Consider the following 17,002-nt stretch of genomic DNA (forward strand, 5'->3'; position numbering starts at 1 on the left):
GGTTCTTTTTACTCACTTCACCTCTCATGTAAGACCGATGCCGTCTGTTAGGATCCAAATTCCAAGCCGAATCAGTGCGCCGCGCGTGTCTTGGCGTCTGACGTCATCGGTATACTTGACAGCTTTCAATGCTGGTTATCGGCTTTCTGGATATTCAAATCTTTAGATGTTATAGAGATAGTTACCTCTTCTATTGTAGCCAGATAGGATTCCCTGCACTTAGTGCTTGATGCACGCAGGAAAAAAAGAAGATATAAGAGGTTGTTAGATACGTGGATAACCCGGGTTATAATGAAATGCTCTGGAGAAACTTCAGAAATGAAATGTCCTCATTCAAGTGATATTTTAGCAAATAACACAGCCACTCAGATCAACGCGTTTCGCTCACCAGGGAGCTTTTTCAAGATAGAGGTGACTGGTCAGGTGTATCCTTATAAAGGTATCAAATGGTTCTGATTGGAAGTTCCTTGATTGATATTTTTTAAGGTGGAATTTCAGAGATGCTTCATATCAGTGTTTTCTCTGTATGTTTTCTGACTTGTTAAGGTGGAATATTTTTTCTTTTTCAGCTTAAAAGAGGAATACCTTTCTTCATTCCAGTTTATGTCTTACTATTATACTAATTCAGGTATTTTCTTAAAGGATAATACTTCTTATATTTACTCCTGTGGTTTATTAGTGATATTATTAAAATTTGTACTATTCATAAGATTGGTAATTATGGTATGGTAATAAAAAATAAAAATATGTACAACAGACATTTAAAAATTACATAAAAAGTTTTTTGGAATTTTTCTTAGTTAGATGGCCATAGAGTTTAAATCATAACATATGAAGCAGTTTGTCAGTTATGACTAGGAGATCAAACAAAAAAATGTAGACGGTCTCTACCCGTATGGAGTTGATCTTATTTCTAATTAATCAAAAAGAAAAGGTGAGAGGTCTAGTTCGGAGTTTAGACCTTTTGGGTATAGAGTATCATATTTATAGATTAACTCAGCCTCTTTTATTAATAGTTTTTTCTCTATATTCCCACCTCTCCAATGTTTATGTACTTTCTGTATACCCCAATACTTTAGATCCTTCGTTTTGCCTTTATGGACTGATTTAAAATGTTTATATAGATGAGTATCATCTCTGCCATTTTTTATGTTCCCAATATGTTCTCTTACCCGATCCCTTACCATTCTTTTTGTTTCCCCAAAATAAAAGAGGTTACAAGAGCACTTTAGAACGTAGATTATATTTTTATTAGTGCATCTTATAGTTTCTTTAATAGTAATGGGTTTCTCTATATTATTAATTATAATATTACTCAATTTATTGCTATGGCCACATGCCTTACATGAGTAGCATGGAAAGAAACCCATAATATTTTTCCCAGTTAAGTCTTTTTGTTTTAATATAGTTTTCTTTTTAGTTTTTAGTTCACTAGGTGCCAAAAGTGTTTTGAGGTTTGCTACCTTTTGAAAACAAATCTGGGGTTATCTGTAATTTTGTCCCCTAAAAGGTCATCTTCTCTTATCAGGTGCCAGTGCTTTTTTATTATTCTTTTAATAATATTTTGATCAGCACTATAGTCTGTTATAAAATGAACCATGATTTTATCATTAGTATCTTTTTGTTTCTCTTTATAGATTAGCAGGGACTCTCTATCTGTGTTCTTAGCTCTCTCTATGGCTTTGTCTGTGATGTCATTTTTATATCCTCTCACCTTGAATCTTTCCAATAAACATTAATAAATATTGAGAAAAATATCCTAGAAATCAAAGAGAAATTAAAAGATAAAAAAAGCAGTAATGAATTTAAAGAAAGACAAAAAGTTATAATGGATAAATTAGCCAATCTAAATAAAGAACTTTTGAGAACAAAATGGGGTAAGATGGAAAGAGACATAAACGACAATACACAAATACAAAGGGGGAACAATTCAAATACAAACCCCTCTAATTCTAATGAACAAAGAAGGGACAATTATCATGTAAATAGACCACTAGGAGATCCTCAGGTACAGCGCCAAGGGAACTTTGAAAATAATAGGAATCGTAACTCATATAATGATAATTATCAATATGAGAGAAATTATAACATTAATTCTAATGCTCACTATGAAAGACCAAGATTTCCTAGATACCAAAATAGGGACCACTTCTATTCAGAATTCCAGCATAACTCATTTAGACGGAACTCTGATAGAAATTTTCAGAATAGGCAGAACTACTGGGAATATCCCAGAAGAACTAATAGATGGGCTAATAGACAAGATGAGCAATGGAGAATCCCAACACAAAACCGCTTTGAAACTTTCAGAGATCAAAGGGCTAATGAGGAAATACATAAAAATGAGGAACAAGTTTTTTTTAGAGAGAAGCCCTCTCAGAGAGGGCCACTCAAGAGATCTATTAAGACAAGAAAACGAGTCCAGTGTAAGGAGAAAAAGAAATTTAGAGGAAAGAGAGGAAGAGGAGTTTTTAAACGAGGCAAAAAGGTGGAGATAATGGGTAAACATCAGGGTATCTTTAATCTAAGCAGCATCAAATTGAAGGAAGATGAAGAAAGGGTCCTTAGTCTAGGTCTTTCATTCGCACCAACAAAGAGACTTGATAAGTTCAATACCCATATCCATATTAAAAAATTTGTACGAAATCTCACTATCAAAAGATTTTTTCTTAAAAACCCTGTTGAAAGGCAAATAAGTAATGAAATTTCAGTTAATATTCAACATACAGATTTCAAGATAAAATCCAAATTTAATCCAATACATGCCAAGGGGAATTACCTCGACACTTTTGAAAAATTAGTATGTAAAGATATACAGAAATATAACCCTAAGAAACTAAAAAATTATAATTTAAGTGTCAAAGATAAAGAAATTATTGAGAACCTCCAAAAAAACAGTGGGGTGACCATCAAACCTGCCGATAAGGGCGGAGGAATTGTCCTGATGGACACCACCAACTATATTAAAGAGGCACACAGACTTTTAAATGACACTAGGACCTACAAGAAATTAGACTTCGACCCCACAAAAAAATGTAATAGAACATTAGATAAAATCCTTAAGGATGGCAGCAAATCTGGTATTTTGAATGATAAAGAACTCGAATTTTTGACACCCAAATTCCCCCATATCCCCATATTTTATTTCTTGCCGAAAATCCACAAATGTTTGGTCAACCCCCCAGGTAGACCAATCATTTCTGGAATCGAATCATTATCAGCTAATTTGTCCAAATATGTAGACAATTTTCTTCAGAAACATGTTAAAAGTCTGAATTCATACCTTAAAGATTCTACACAAGTTTTAAACACACTCAAATCTATACATTGGGAGGAGGGGATGTTTCTAGCAACGTGCGATGTAACATCGTTATATACGGTAATTGACCATTCCAAGGGTTTAAAAGCTGTTGAAATGTTTCTAATTTCTGACTCAAACATGACTGATCAACATAGGGCTTTCATCTTAAAAAGCATTAAATACATACTTGACAATAATTATTTTTCTTTTAATGATAAATTTTATTTGCAGATAGAGGGTACAGCTATGGGCACAAGGTTTGCACCTAGCTATGCCAATCTTTTCATGGGTGCCTGGGAAAATGATTTCTTTGGCACCGGCAGCTATGGTGCAAACCTTGTGCTCTACAAAAGGTATATAGATGACCTTCTAATAGTATGGAAAGGCACTGAAAGTGAACTTAAAAATATGTTTGATGAAATGATTAATAACACCTGGGGTTTAAATTTTACATATAGTTATAGTTATGTTTTCAAAAAGGTAGCAAACCTCAAAACACTTTTGGCACCTAGTGAACTAAAAACTAAAAAGAAAACTATATTAAAACAAAAAGACTTAACTGGGAAAAATATTATGGGTTTCTTTCCATGCTACTCATGTAAGGCATGTGGCCATAGCAATAAATTGAGTAATATTATAATTAATAATATAGAGAAACCCATTACTATTAAAGAAACTATAAGATGCACTAATAAAAATATAATCTACGTTCTAAAGTGCTCTTGTAACCTCTTTTATTTTGGGGAAACAAAAAGAATGGTAAGGGATCGGGTAAGAGAACATATTGGGAACATAAAAAATGGCAGAGATGATACTCATCTATATAAACATTTTAAATCAGTCCATAAAGGCAAAACGAAGGATCTAAAGTATTGGGGTATACAGAAAGTACATAAACATTGGAGAGGTGGGAATATAGAGAAAAAACTATTAATAAAAGAGGCTGAGTTAATCTATAAATATGATACTCTATACCCAAAAGGTCTAAACTCCGAACTAGACCTCTCACCTTTTCTTTTTGATTAATTAGAAATAAGATCAACTCCATACGGGTAGAGACCATCTACATTTTTTTGTTTGATCTCCTAGTCATAACTGACAAACTGCTTCATATGTTATGATTTAAACTCTATGGCCATCTAACTAAGAAAAATTCCAAAAAACTTTTTATGTAATTTTTAAATGTCTGTTGTACATATTTTTATTTTTTATTACCATACCATAATTACCAATCTTATGAATAGTACAAATTTTAATAATATCACTAATAAATCACAGGAGTAAATATAAGAAGTATTATCCTTTAAGAAAATACCTGAATTAGTATAATAGTAAGACATAAACCGGAATGAAGAAAGGTATTCCTCTTTTAAGCTGAAAAAGAAAAAAAATATTCCACCTTAACAAGTCAGAACACATACAGAGAAAACACTGATATGAAGCATCTCTGAAATTCCACCTTAAAAAATATCAATCAAGGAACTTCCAATCAGAACCATCTGATACCTTTATAAGGATACACCTGACCAGTCACCTCTATCTTGAAAAAGCTCCCTGGTGAGCGAAACGCGTTGATCTGAGTGGCTGTGTTATTTGCTAAAATATCACTTGAATGAGGACATTTCATTTCTGAAGTTTCTCCAGAGCATTTCATTATAACCCGGGTTATCCACGTATCTAACAACCTCTTATATCTTCTTTTTTTCCTGCGTGCATCAAGCACTAAGTGCAGGGAATCATATCTGGCTACAATAGAAGAGGTAACTATCTCTATAACATCTAAAGATTTGAATATCCAGAAAGCCGATAACCAGCATTGAAAGCTGTCAAGTATACCGATGACGTCAGACGCCAAGACACACGCGGCGCACTGATTCGGCTTGGAATTTGGATCCTAACAGACGGCATCGGTCTTACACGAGAGGTGAAGTGAGTAAAAAGAACCTTAAAATACTACGATTAATAAGGTACACTGACTGTATCGTGTTATAAGAAGTCTTACCATTGTTCTATCATTCACCTTCGAGTCTGGTCAGCAAAGCCTATTTACAAGGCAACGGCATTTCACAAATACTTGATACAATATAAAGAGATTGACTTTCCCTGTATAAACAGAGTGGATTACAAATACATTTTTCAGCTAAGCATTTTTGTGTATATCATATCTGCTGTGGAATATCAACCTGCTCAATATTGATTTTAACATTTTATCTTTGGGGAGACGTCCCCTTACTTTTAGTTTAAATTAAACTCTGATTTTTTGGTGTTAAAAATAAAAATATCTTTTTATATCATAACAAGGTCTTAAGTATTTTTAGATTATTATTCAAGCATTCACTTTTGGATATATAGTATATATTATTAGCGTATATTTGTTTTTAACAATATTTTGTGGCACTATAGTAAATACACATTGTTTCTGTCTGACACTTTAGTTATAAAGTAACTACACTAATCTACTACATAGGATTATAGATTATTTCCCACTAGTATATTGTACCACTGTTTAATGCCATATATTTTCAGCAATTTCCTTTTAGAATAGAACATATTTTTGAGTTTTTTTATAGTTTCCCAGTGTAGGGATCAGAAATATTATATGGTTTTTCACCTAACACTTGGATAGATATCCATTCACTTTATCACACAAGATATTTTTTGCACTTAGATACTTTTTACAATTTTAATATATTTTAATATATTTTAATATATATACACTATAGATAATTTTTTTAGGATACCTTTAGCTTCCTTTTAGCGCACTTACTACCCCCTCCTAACTTCATTCTATTTGAAAAGATAGAAGGATCTTTCCTCTTTGTAAGTTGTGTGGTATCCTCCCTCTAACCAGCGCTCTGCTTAAACACTTACAATATTATAAAATTATCTTATATTTCCCCAAGTTACAGGTATACGCATATCTGTGTGAACTCCTGTTGCTAGTGCTTGCTCTCTCTCAGATGGAGGTCCGTTTGAGGGAGCTTACTATTTGATATATTTAGTGAGAGTTTACTATGGTCTTACCAGTTAGTAAAAATAATTGCAGTCCCACATTTATTAGAATGGAAGTTTACATGAGGTAGTAACAATAATGTGAATTTCAACATACTAGGCTGTAATGACTTATGATAGTAAGAGACAGCATTTGTGGGGTGTCATAAATTGCCTCAGGTTCTAAACATATCGATGTCTATACAAACTGCTGTAGCTAATGATTGTAATCTCCCAGTTGAGAGTCAGTGTAAAGGAGTTTGCTAGTATATTATTAGTTATTGTCTTCCAACAAATAAAAAATGATATTAAAGTTTTCCTCAATGATTTTAAAACGTGAGGGTTTGCAATACTGTATAAATATTGTTTATTACAACATATATAATCTGGTATCTTATACTAGTAAGATGTAGCACTTAAAAGATATAATTTCTGTGTATACCAATTAGTTTATTATTATAATTCAACAGGTTGTCGATTCTGGATATACTGCAACTTAATATTATATATAAGTTACACTATTCAAGTGAATCTGTGACCAATTTAAATATGAACACTGCTGCAGCTTGAAAGCGGGTATCACCCGAATAGCTTAAATTAAGCAAAAAAAGCCGCCCACATTGAAAGTAACACTATCGGCTAACAGCCACATAACAAATGATGTTAGGAAAGTTTATAATACTGCTTTCAGCTGACAGCCGCAGATTAACTAAAGAAGCGTTTTATTGTATAGCTAAAGCTACTAGGTGTGCCTCGTTACTTGCACTTCTGCTAATTAAAAAGTTTTGCTTTTAGCATAACAACTGTTGAGCCCTGACATGTTTCGCCACCAGTGTGGCTTTCTCAAAGGGTACAGCGCGGCGTTCGGCGTGGTCTTCTATCAACTCGTGTCACTCCCCTTTTCGTGACATCATCGCCTATCAGAATGATTGTTCGTATGCGCCAATGATCATCATTGTAAGGTTCAGGCCTGCTGTTAACTCGTACCTGAATGGATGATTGTCAGTTGCAAATTATAACTATATCAAGGATAAAAATGTATCGATCTTAGCCTATAATTATAACCTTGCTTATGTTGAATTTAAATTGTATTCATATGTGTCTATTCACTGTCATTAAAATGATTATATTTTTCTGTTCTGAACACACTACTATTAACCTGTGTTCTGGAAATGCTGTGGTCAGATTAAATATCTCTGGTGGATAGATCTATTGAAAAGTTTGAATAATAGTCGTGATCATTCTCTAAATGAAATCGATATTATTTACATGTTATATTACTGTATAAGAAACATTAGTTATTGATTCTCACTTTGAATGTATAAGGTTAATATTTCAATACTGAGATAATCAATAAGATATAATAGGTAGTTTACATTCCATGATGGTTACACAATTCTTATGTACAGTAATTGGCATTGAATATTAGCAATAGGTCTTTGGCATCTTACTATTACATTATAAAGTCGCTCATATGAATTGTGTGCAAATCAACTGCACAAATTACTTAGTGAATCTAATTTGCTTGCCTAAAGTTATATTCTATTAAACTGTAATGGATAAGAGAACTGTGTAAGGATTAGATTAAGGGTGATGTGATTGGTGATGTCATAGTGCATTACTAATTGTAATAAAAAATTGTGAGAAAAATAACAGTACATATAAAAATAACAATGAAAATGAATATAAATAAATATAAATAATAAAATTAAAAAGTGAACCTCTTTAGTGTATTGTGTATCAGAAGTGATAAGTGTTGCAGTGAATAAAATAGTAATGTGTATGGTTGTATAAAAACTCTATGATGAGTGCTCTAACATGATAGGGAAAGGGCATAGAATAATAAAAATAATATCATGATGTGGATAAGAAGGGGATGCACCGTACTGCTATACGGTATGTGCATAAATATGTGAGATACCGTGGTAAAAGTGTTAAAGAGGTGGCAATGTTAACATCAAATGTCTGCACTTATTCATTAAAGTGTCATAATGTCCCAACTAGAGCAAGATTTATTCCTGTTCTTATTTATCCAAGATGATTGGTTTATCCAAGACGTTTGGTTTCTATACTAACCAAGCTGCTAGCTTATTCAATGAAGAAGTTTAATTTACAGATAAGAAACATAATTATTATGTTCGTTCAACCCATTGGGTTGAATGGCATTTAATAGGTAGATCCATCTACTTTCATATTGTAGTAGTAATTTCTCTTTATCTCCACCTCTTATGCCGAATTTGACTTTTTGCACTCCATAACACTGTAAAGTGTTTGGTTTGCCTTGGTGGTACGTGTAAAAGTGTCGAGCCACTGATGTAATGGTCTTTTTGTTTTGTAGATCTTTCGCAGCATTCTTAATGTTTCGTACATGTTCCTGCAACCGTGTATGTAGTTTCCGTGACGTCATTCCGATGTAGATCTTCGGGCATTTGCAGCTCAAAACATAAATTACTCCAGTGGTATTGCAGTTAATGAAAGATTTGATGTTGTGTATTTTATTGAATCTATCTTTGACTGTAGTGGTCTTTTTCAAGAATTGACAGCTTGAAAATGATCCTCATGAGTAAGATCCATTAGGTATATTGCCTCTCACAGTTTTTTTGTTATGCACAAAATGACTGGGACTTAATATATCTTTTAGGTTTCTTGTCCTTCTGTAGCTGACCTCTATTTTTGGTCCTATCAGTTTCTCCAGCACTTTATCTGATTGTAAGATATGCCAATGCTTTTGGATTATTTTAATTATCTCATGGCTCTGTGCATTGTAGGTTAATACAAGTCTTGTTTTTCAATCCTTCTTTCGAGATTTTGGTTTTAATAAATCCTGTCGGTTTGTTTTGTATGCCCTGTGCTTGGCCTTTTTGATGGAGGATTTACTATACCTTCTCTGGCTGAGACGACTGGCTACTTCTATCGCTCTTTTTTGATATAGTTCATCTTCTGAGCAATTTCTTCTTGTACGTAGAAATTCCCCTATTGGAAGGGATTTGATAGTACATGGAGCATGTGCACTTGTGCTGAACAGTAGTGTGTTAGTCGTAACTTAATTTGATATTTAGCTTGTTATGATTCAAGATATCTAAGAACCTCTTTAGTTTTTCTTCCGGTCCTTCCCATATCATCAATATATCATCAATGTATCTCAGCCAGAGAGGGATATGTTGAGTAAATTCTTCATTGCTGTGAAGACTGTATTTTGCTCCCACCAACCTAAAAATAGGTTGGCGTAAGTAGGTGCACAGGCCGTACCCATAGCTGTTCCTCTGCACTGTAGTTAGAATTGATTATTAAAGACGAAATAGTTCTTTTTAAGTACAAATTCTAATCATTTTAAAATAAAATTATTATGATTTGGATCTTCCTCATTTGTCATATTTAGATAGTACTGTACTGCTTCCAAGCCTAAATCGTGTTTAATACTGGTGTAGAGGGCTTCTACATCTGCAGTTACCAGCCACATAGAAGATCCAAGTTGAATGTCTTGAAGTTGCTGCAAGGTTTCCATCGTGTCCTTGATGAAGGAAGGTATCTGAGTCAGAAATTCTCTCAGTCACAGATATATAAAGTGAAGAAGAATAAATGTATGACTATACATTCATTCTTCTTCACTTTATATATCACAGTACATATATATATATCATACATCATATAAGGATGATCACATTATAGTCATGATTGGTATATCACACAATCATTTAGGGCACATGTGATGTGTATATATGTAATGCACCCATATTATTATGGATTTCTGAATATATATGCTGTACATTAGAAAACATATACACTGTTCACTATATATCTTTATGTTATAGTTATTGTATCATTTTAGTTATGTCTGCACTCACAATATACACTTCAACATTATCTCTAACACACTAAACAATATTGTTACTACTGTATTTCTATACCATCTTATTTTTTGCATATTAAACATAATGGATTTCAACCCCGTTTTTACACATTAGAGTAGGTTAATAGATATTCACCAAGTACACTTATCTATTGCTTAATACATACATTCCATATCGCTTAGATTAAGATATTATATTTCATGTCTACCGCCACACTTCCCTGAATGCACCCGAAATCCTGTCTGATCTCGGAAGTTAAGCAAGGCCAGGCCTGGTCAGTACCTGGATGGGAGACTGCCTGGGAACACCAGGTGCAGTAGACTTAATATATATATATATATATATATATATATATATATATATATATATATATATATATATATATATATATATATATATTCAATAAGGCCTGCATAATATAAAGGGCTCTCTCCTATAGATAATGTTGCTTATACACATTTGACCAAAGGCTGTTAACATAAATAGGTGCTTTAATAAAACTTTAACTTATTTAGACTGACAACATACAAAGATATTTGGTATGAACACCAAGTATTAGAATAGTATGTACCTTTTATATATGTATGTGTGTGTATATTTTTAAAAAAAGAATGGGGAACAATTTTTTAATGTTACTATTTTAGAGTACCATAATAATATCCTATAACATATGATGCTGACATGATATCCACCATAAGATAATGTTAGGCAATGGTTGTTGTTTTTTACATCCTTTATTAACCAATTTGTATAGTACTTGTTTGTTTTTTAGTATAATGTGAATTATTTGGAAATGGTTTAAATCATTGTATTCTAACTATGGTCTGATTAGAACAGGTGTGCACTCTCACACCTGATGAGGCAGGTTCACTTCCACACCTGAATAGGTGTGGTTATGTTTCACTCTTAGAGTGGTCATTTAGCATTTATAAGCCAGGGCTCTCAGTCTTTGGATAGTAGCCTGAGGAAACAGACAGAGATCTGAGAAACGCGTTGCTTGTTTATCCATTGTACAGTCACATTTGTGACATTTTATATTGTATTTTACTGCACCATTAAACTATGGTATTTTAACTCTTCACTGAGAGTCTGAGCTTGATTGAAACCTACCCTGGAGTGATTTGTGTGATTTGTGTGACACTGTGTACTCCCAGTCTGCCTCTATAAGCACAACAGAGTGCTGCTTTACTTGTGAGTATAAAATCTGTATTCACCTATTTTTACATTTGTCCAAACTGTATCACAGGAGGAGGCACCCTTGTCTTTGTAATTTTCTTTGCACAGAGAGAGTATCTACCCAGACTGGTTTTGCGACAAGGAGCTGACTTCTGGATCTAAGGGAGAATCCTATATATGCGCTACCCAGGAGGACTAATAAACCTCTGAAGTGCCCTCTTAATCTGGGACTATCTGAGCATCAATATCATATACAGATAAGAACTTATTAAAGACTTAATACTATTTATTTGTTATATATTGTTTTCAGCTGCATTTTCTGTTTATATTGATCTCATCACATCACATTTGATGAGAGCCCATGTCTCAATTTTTCTGTAATTTTCATTATTATTTTTTGTCTTTATACATTATTTGATCATTGTATATTATTTTATTCTTATATGATAGGGGGCGCCCTAAGTGATATCAATATATCAAACCTAGTAAGTTTGTGTGGTGAACAATAAATTAATAAAATTATTACTTTAAATCAAAATTTATGCTAGATATCACACCTAAATGAAAACAGTAGGTAATGTTGCAATAATACAAAAATACAAATAAAAAGTCTCTGAAGATTAAATGTGGAAGGTGGTCTTTGGGCAGCAATCTGTAAAGAACCCGGCCTGGATCCTATAGGGATGATCTAAAATATAGAAAGAGACAGATGCGCCACATGGCCCAATATTGTTTGTTCAAATACAATAATTAGATTCTAGTCGTGTTAGTATACACTCACAATTTGGATAGCACCTCAATTAGTGCAATAGGAGCAGTCTGGGATCAAACACAGTCACCCAGCAGACCGACCTCTAGGGTAGATGGAGTTAATCTGTAGTGGAAATATAAAGAGACACAAGGGTGCCTACATGGCCTAGTACAGTTTGATCCCAAGATATATTACTCTATCAAGGTAATATACTCACAATTGGTAAAGCATCTCCAGTGATGCAAATCAGGCAGGATGGGGTCAATACAGTCACCCAACAGACTATGACAGGGTTCCCTCAGGAAGCAAACAGCAAACGGTCCCAATGAAGGCCAAGGTATGGTCCAAATAATGCACAAGAGCAAGTGTTTTATAATAAAAGATATATTTACTATATAAAAACGCGTTTCTCAGCACACAGGCTGTTTCCTCAGGCTTATGATAAGCCTGAGGAAACAGCCTGTGTGCTGAGAAACGCGTCGCTTGTTTTTACTTGTTTTTATATAGTAAATATATCTTTTATTATAAAACACTTGCTCTTGTGCATTATTTGGACCATACCTTGGCCTTCATTGGGACCGTTTGCTGTTTGCTTCCTGAGGGAACCCTGTCATAGTCTGTTGGGTGACTGTATTGACCCCATCCTGCCTGATTTGCATCACTGGAGATGCTTTACCAATTGTGAGTATATTACCTTGATAGAGTAATATATCTTGGGATCAAACTGTACTAGGCCATGTAGGCACCCTTGTGTCTCTTTATATTTCCACTACAGATTAACTCCATCTACCCTAGAGGTCGGTCTGCTGGGTGACTGTGTTTGATCCCAGACTGCTCCTATTGCACTAATTGAGGTGCTATCCAAATTGTGAGTGTATACTAACACGACTAGAATCTAATTATTGTATTTGAACAAACAATATTGGGCCATGTGGCGCATCTGTCTCTTTCTATATATTATTTTATAGTGTTTATTGTTTTTACTCAACTTCAGTATTATCCTACAGATTGTTGTAATACATTTATATTTATATTAGGCTTTGGTTGGCCCCTTTTTTAAAATTATATATTTCTTCTAGCGCCCCCTCGAGTTACGCTTGCATAGTGTAACAGGTATTTCTATAACTCGTAATCTAGCTGATTGTTAACAGACATTGTTATGGCGAAGTTAATGTTTCTTTAAAGATCTGCTTTGGTTGATTTTATTAAAATTATGGAGCACTGATTTACTGTGTTTATATAGCAAACAAACCCTATATAAAGTTTAGATAACAAACTATTGTGTGACCTTTTCTTTGTTCTTTGATCAATATAATGGTCAATATATATAGAGTTGCTACAATATCAAATGTTTCTTTTTTTCTTATTTAAGCAAGCTATATTGGAAATGTGCACTTACTGTATGACAAAACAAATTAGAAAAAGAAGCATGACCATGTAAATGGTAATATCATTTAAATAAAGTTAAATAACGCTTACGTACAGCTAAAGAAGCAAATATACAAATTATACATATATATATACAGTATTTATAGTATTGCACAAAAGTGAGTACACCCCTCACATTTTTGTAAATATTTTATTATGTCTTTTCATGTGACAACACTGAAGAAATGACACTTTACTAAAATGTAAAGTAGTGAGTGTACAGCCTGTATAACAGTGTAAATTTGCTGTCCCCTCAAAATAACTCAACACACAGCAATTAATGTCTAAACCGTTGGCAACAAAAGTGAGTACACCCCTAAGTGAAAATGTCCAAATTGGGCCCAAAGTGTCACTATTTTGTGTGGCCACCATTATTTTCCAGCACTGCCTTAACCCTCTTGGGCATGGAGTTCACCAGAAGTTCGCAGGTTGCCACTGGAGTCCTCTTCCACTCCTCCATGATGACATCACAGAGCTGGTGGATGTTAGAGACCCTGCGTTCCCCCACATTCCATTTGAGGATACCCCACAGATGCTCAATAGGGTTTAGGTCTGGAGACATGCTTGGCCAGTCCATCACCTTTACCCTCAGCTTCTTTAGCAAGGCAGTGGTCACCTTGGAGGTGTGTTTGGGGTCATTATCATGTTGGAATACTGCTCTGCGGCCCAGTCTCCAAAGGGAGGGGATCATGCTCTGCTTCAGTATGTCACAGTACATGTTGGAATTCATGGTTCCCTCAATGAAATGTAGCTCCCCCAGTGCCCGCAGTACTCATGCAGGCCCAGACCATGACACTCCCACCACCATGCTTGACTGTAGGCAAGACACACTTGTCTTTGTACTCCTCACCTGGTTGTCGCTACACATGCTTGACACCATCTGAACCAAATAACTTTATCTTGGTCTCATCGGACCACAGTACATGGTTCCAGTAATCCATGTCATTAGTCTGCTTGTCTTCAGCAAACTGTTTACAGGCTTTCTTGTGCATTATCTTTAGAAGAGGCTTCCTTCTGGGACAACAGCCATGCAGACCAATTTGATGCAGTATGCTGCGTATGATCTGAGCACTGACAGGCTGACCCCCCTACGCCTTCAACCTCTGCAGCAATGCTGGCAGCACTCATACGTCTATTTCCCAAAGACAACCTCTGGATATGACGCTGAGCACGTGCACTCAACTTCTTTGGTCGACCATGGCGAGGCCTGTTCTGAGTGGAATCTGTCCTGTGAAACCACTGTATGGTCTTGCTCACTGTGCTGCAGCTCAGTTTTAGAGTCTTCACAATCTTCTTATACTAGCACATCTTTATGTAGAGCAACAATTCTTTTTTTCAGATCCTCAGAGAGTTCTTTGCCATGAGGTGCCATTTTGAACTTCTAGTGACCAGTATGAGAGAGTGTGAGAGTGATAACACCAAATTTAACACACCTGCTCCCTATTCACACCTGATACCATGTAACACTAACAAGTCACATGACACCAGGGTGGGAAAATGGCTAATTGGGCCCAATTTGGACATTTCCTCTTAGGGGTGTACTCACTTTTGTTGCCAACGGTTTAGACATTAATGGCTGTGTGTTGAGTTATTTTGAAGGGAGATAAAATTCACACTATTATACATGCTGTACACTCACTACTTTACATTGTAGCAAAGTGTAATTTCTTCGGTGTTGTCACATGAAAAGATATAATAAAATATTTACAAAAATGTGAGGGGTGTACCCACTTTTGTGAGATACTGTATATATATATATATATATATATATACTGTATATATATAAATATATATATATATATATATATATATATATACAGTATATATATATATATATATATATATATATATATATATATATATATATATATATATATATATAGATAGATATTGTACAATACTTATATATCCCCGCAATCTAAAGGTAACCATGTAACATACTATCAAGAGTCAAAACGCATATTCAATATTAGCTACAACATAGAAATATATTTAATGAAAACAGCATATATATGTTGTAGCTAATATTGAATATGCTTTTTGACTCTTGATAGTATGTTACATTGTTACCTTTAGAGTGCGGGGATATATAAGTATTGTACAATATTGTTTATGGCTTTAATACTGGAAGAAGACTTTTATCCCGGGCATTCATTATAAATACAAATGAATATATTAGTATTTTGTATCTTGAACTTTATAGGTGCATATCGGTTCATGGTATAAAGTTGAGATTGGCAATAAAACTGTACTAAACACAATAAATAGATAAGAGTTGATAAACAAAAATCTCACATGGTCACAGGACGCAAAAGATCATTAAAAAATATATTTCTTTTTTTCCAATACACTGTGCACATGAAACAGCTGTAACATACCTATATGATGACATATCCAAATCCAGATAGCACGTGTTTTCTCCAGTTCTGTTTGTGTTCTATGGAGAAGATTCCTCATTAGGAGTTGAACGTTCCCCTTATCATCTAACTGATATAGAAGAGAAGTTAATACACCATTAGCCAAAGGATAGTAATGTATATTAGTTTTGGGTTTTGTTTCCAGGATTGATAATGAGAACAAAAATGTATTTTACTAGTTTTTTTTCTTTTAATACATAACGTCTGAAAGCCTAAATCTCTTAAGATCTCTGCTCATGTGAGTTGACATTAGGGTTGCCACATTTTTTGGGAAAAAACACCATCTGTGCTCATTAGCATATATTTGCATAAATAATTATACAGAACTACTGAGAAACTAAAGCTGTTAGGATTGATTTTAAAGGACTATTTGTTTATTATTAGATCTCATCACACATAAAATAAGTTTTAGCATGAGAGGACTTTACTTCTATATTTATTCTTTATTATCTATATTGAACCATAAAATACCATCCTTGCCAGTAAATTACCGGCTGGGTGGCAACCATGGTTGACATAAATGATCCTAAAGCACAGCGAGATCTCTCACAAAGACAACAAGTATGTGATTAGCCACAGAGTTTTATAAGCATCTTACACACTGTTCCGTCACTTAAGGCTAGATTGCTAGTAGAGCACAATTTATTTCTCCCGAGCACAAATTATTTCTCCCACATTAAATTACGGAGGCTTTTTGTGCGCATATTTCAAGTTGAAATCAAAACTTTTTTGCACGAATGCTAATCAAAAAGCTGAACTTCAAATATTGTAACCACGTTAACATATTCCCTCATAGACTTCAATGAAGCGCGAAAAGTGAAAAAAACCTAACAGCCTTACTCGCGCACAAACCCACATTTAACCAAGAGTGCTAACCCAACATGAAAAATATTTCACATCCCAATGTTCTTCACATAGAAGAATATGTTCTATTTATTCTTAAAAAATTATTTCTATATATCTGACTGGTTTTATGTAAACTATATATCTATACCTATATATTATATATATATATATATATACACACACAATCTCATATATTTATATATATATATATATATATATATATATATATATATATATATAT

General features: G+C 33.9%; 1 protein-coding gene and 1 pseudogene across 1 annotated transcript in view; one reads left to right on the forward strand and one right to left on the reverse strand.

Moving 5' to 3' along the window:
- The window catches only part of LOC128657176 (kyphoscoliosis peptidase-like), a 180,424-nt gene extending 164,000 nt beyond the window's left edge, over positions 1–16,424 (reverse strand). The window contains exons 1-2 of the mRNA XM_053711423.1: positions 16,407–16,424; positions 15,877–15,985 (exon numbers count right to left, since the gene is read on the reverse strand). Of these exons, the coding sequence (XP_053567398.1) occupies positions 15,877–15,985; positions 16,407–16,424 (127 nt within the window). The remainder of the gene's footprint in view (positions 1–15,876; positions 15,986–16,406) is intronic.
- On the forward strand, positions 10,346–10,466 carry LOC128658368 (uncharacterized; annotated as a pseudogene).
- Positions 16,425–17,002: the final 578 nt, after the last annotated feature.

The sequence above is a fragment of the Bombina bombina genome, chromosome 4 (assembly GCF_027579735.1).
Source record: "Bombina bombina isolate aBomBom1 chromosome 4, aBomBom1.pri, whole genome shotgun sequence".
NCBI classification, from domain to species: Eukaryota; Metazoa; Chordata; class Amphibia; order Anura; family Bombinatoridae; genus Bombina; species Bombina bombina.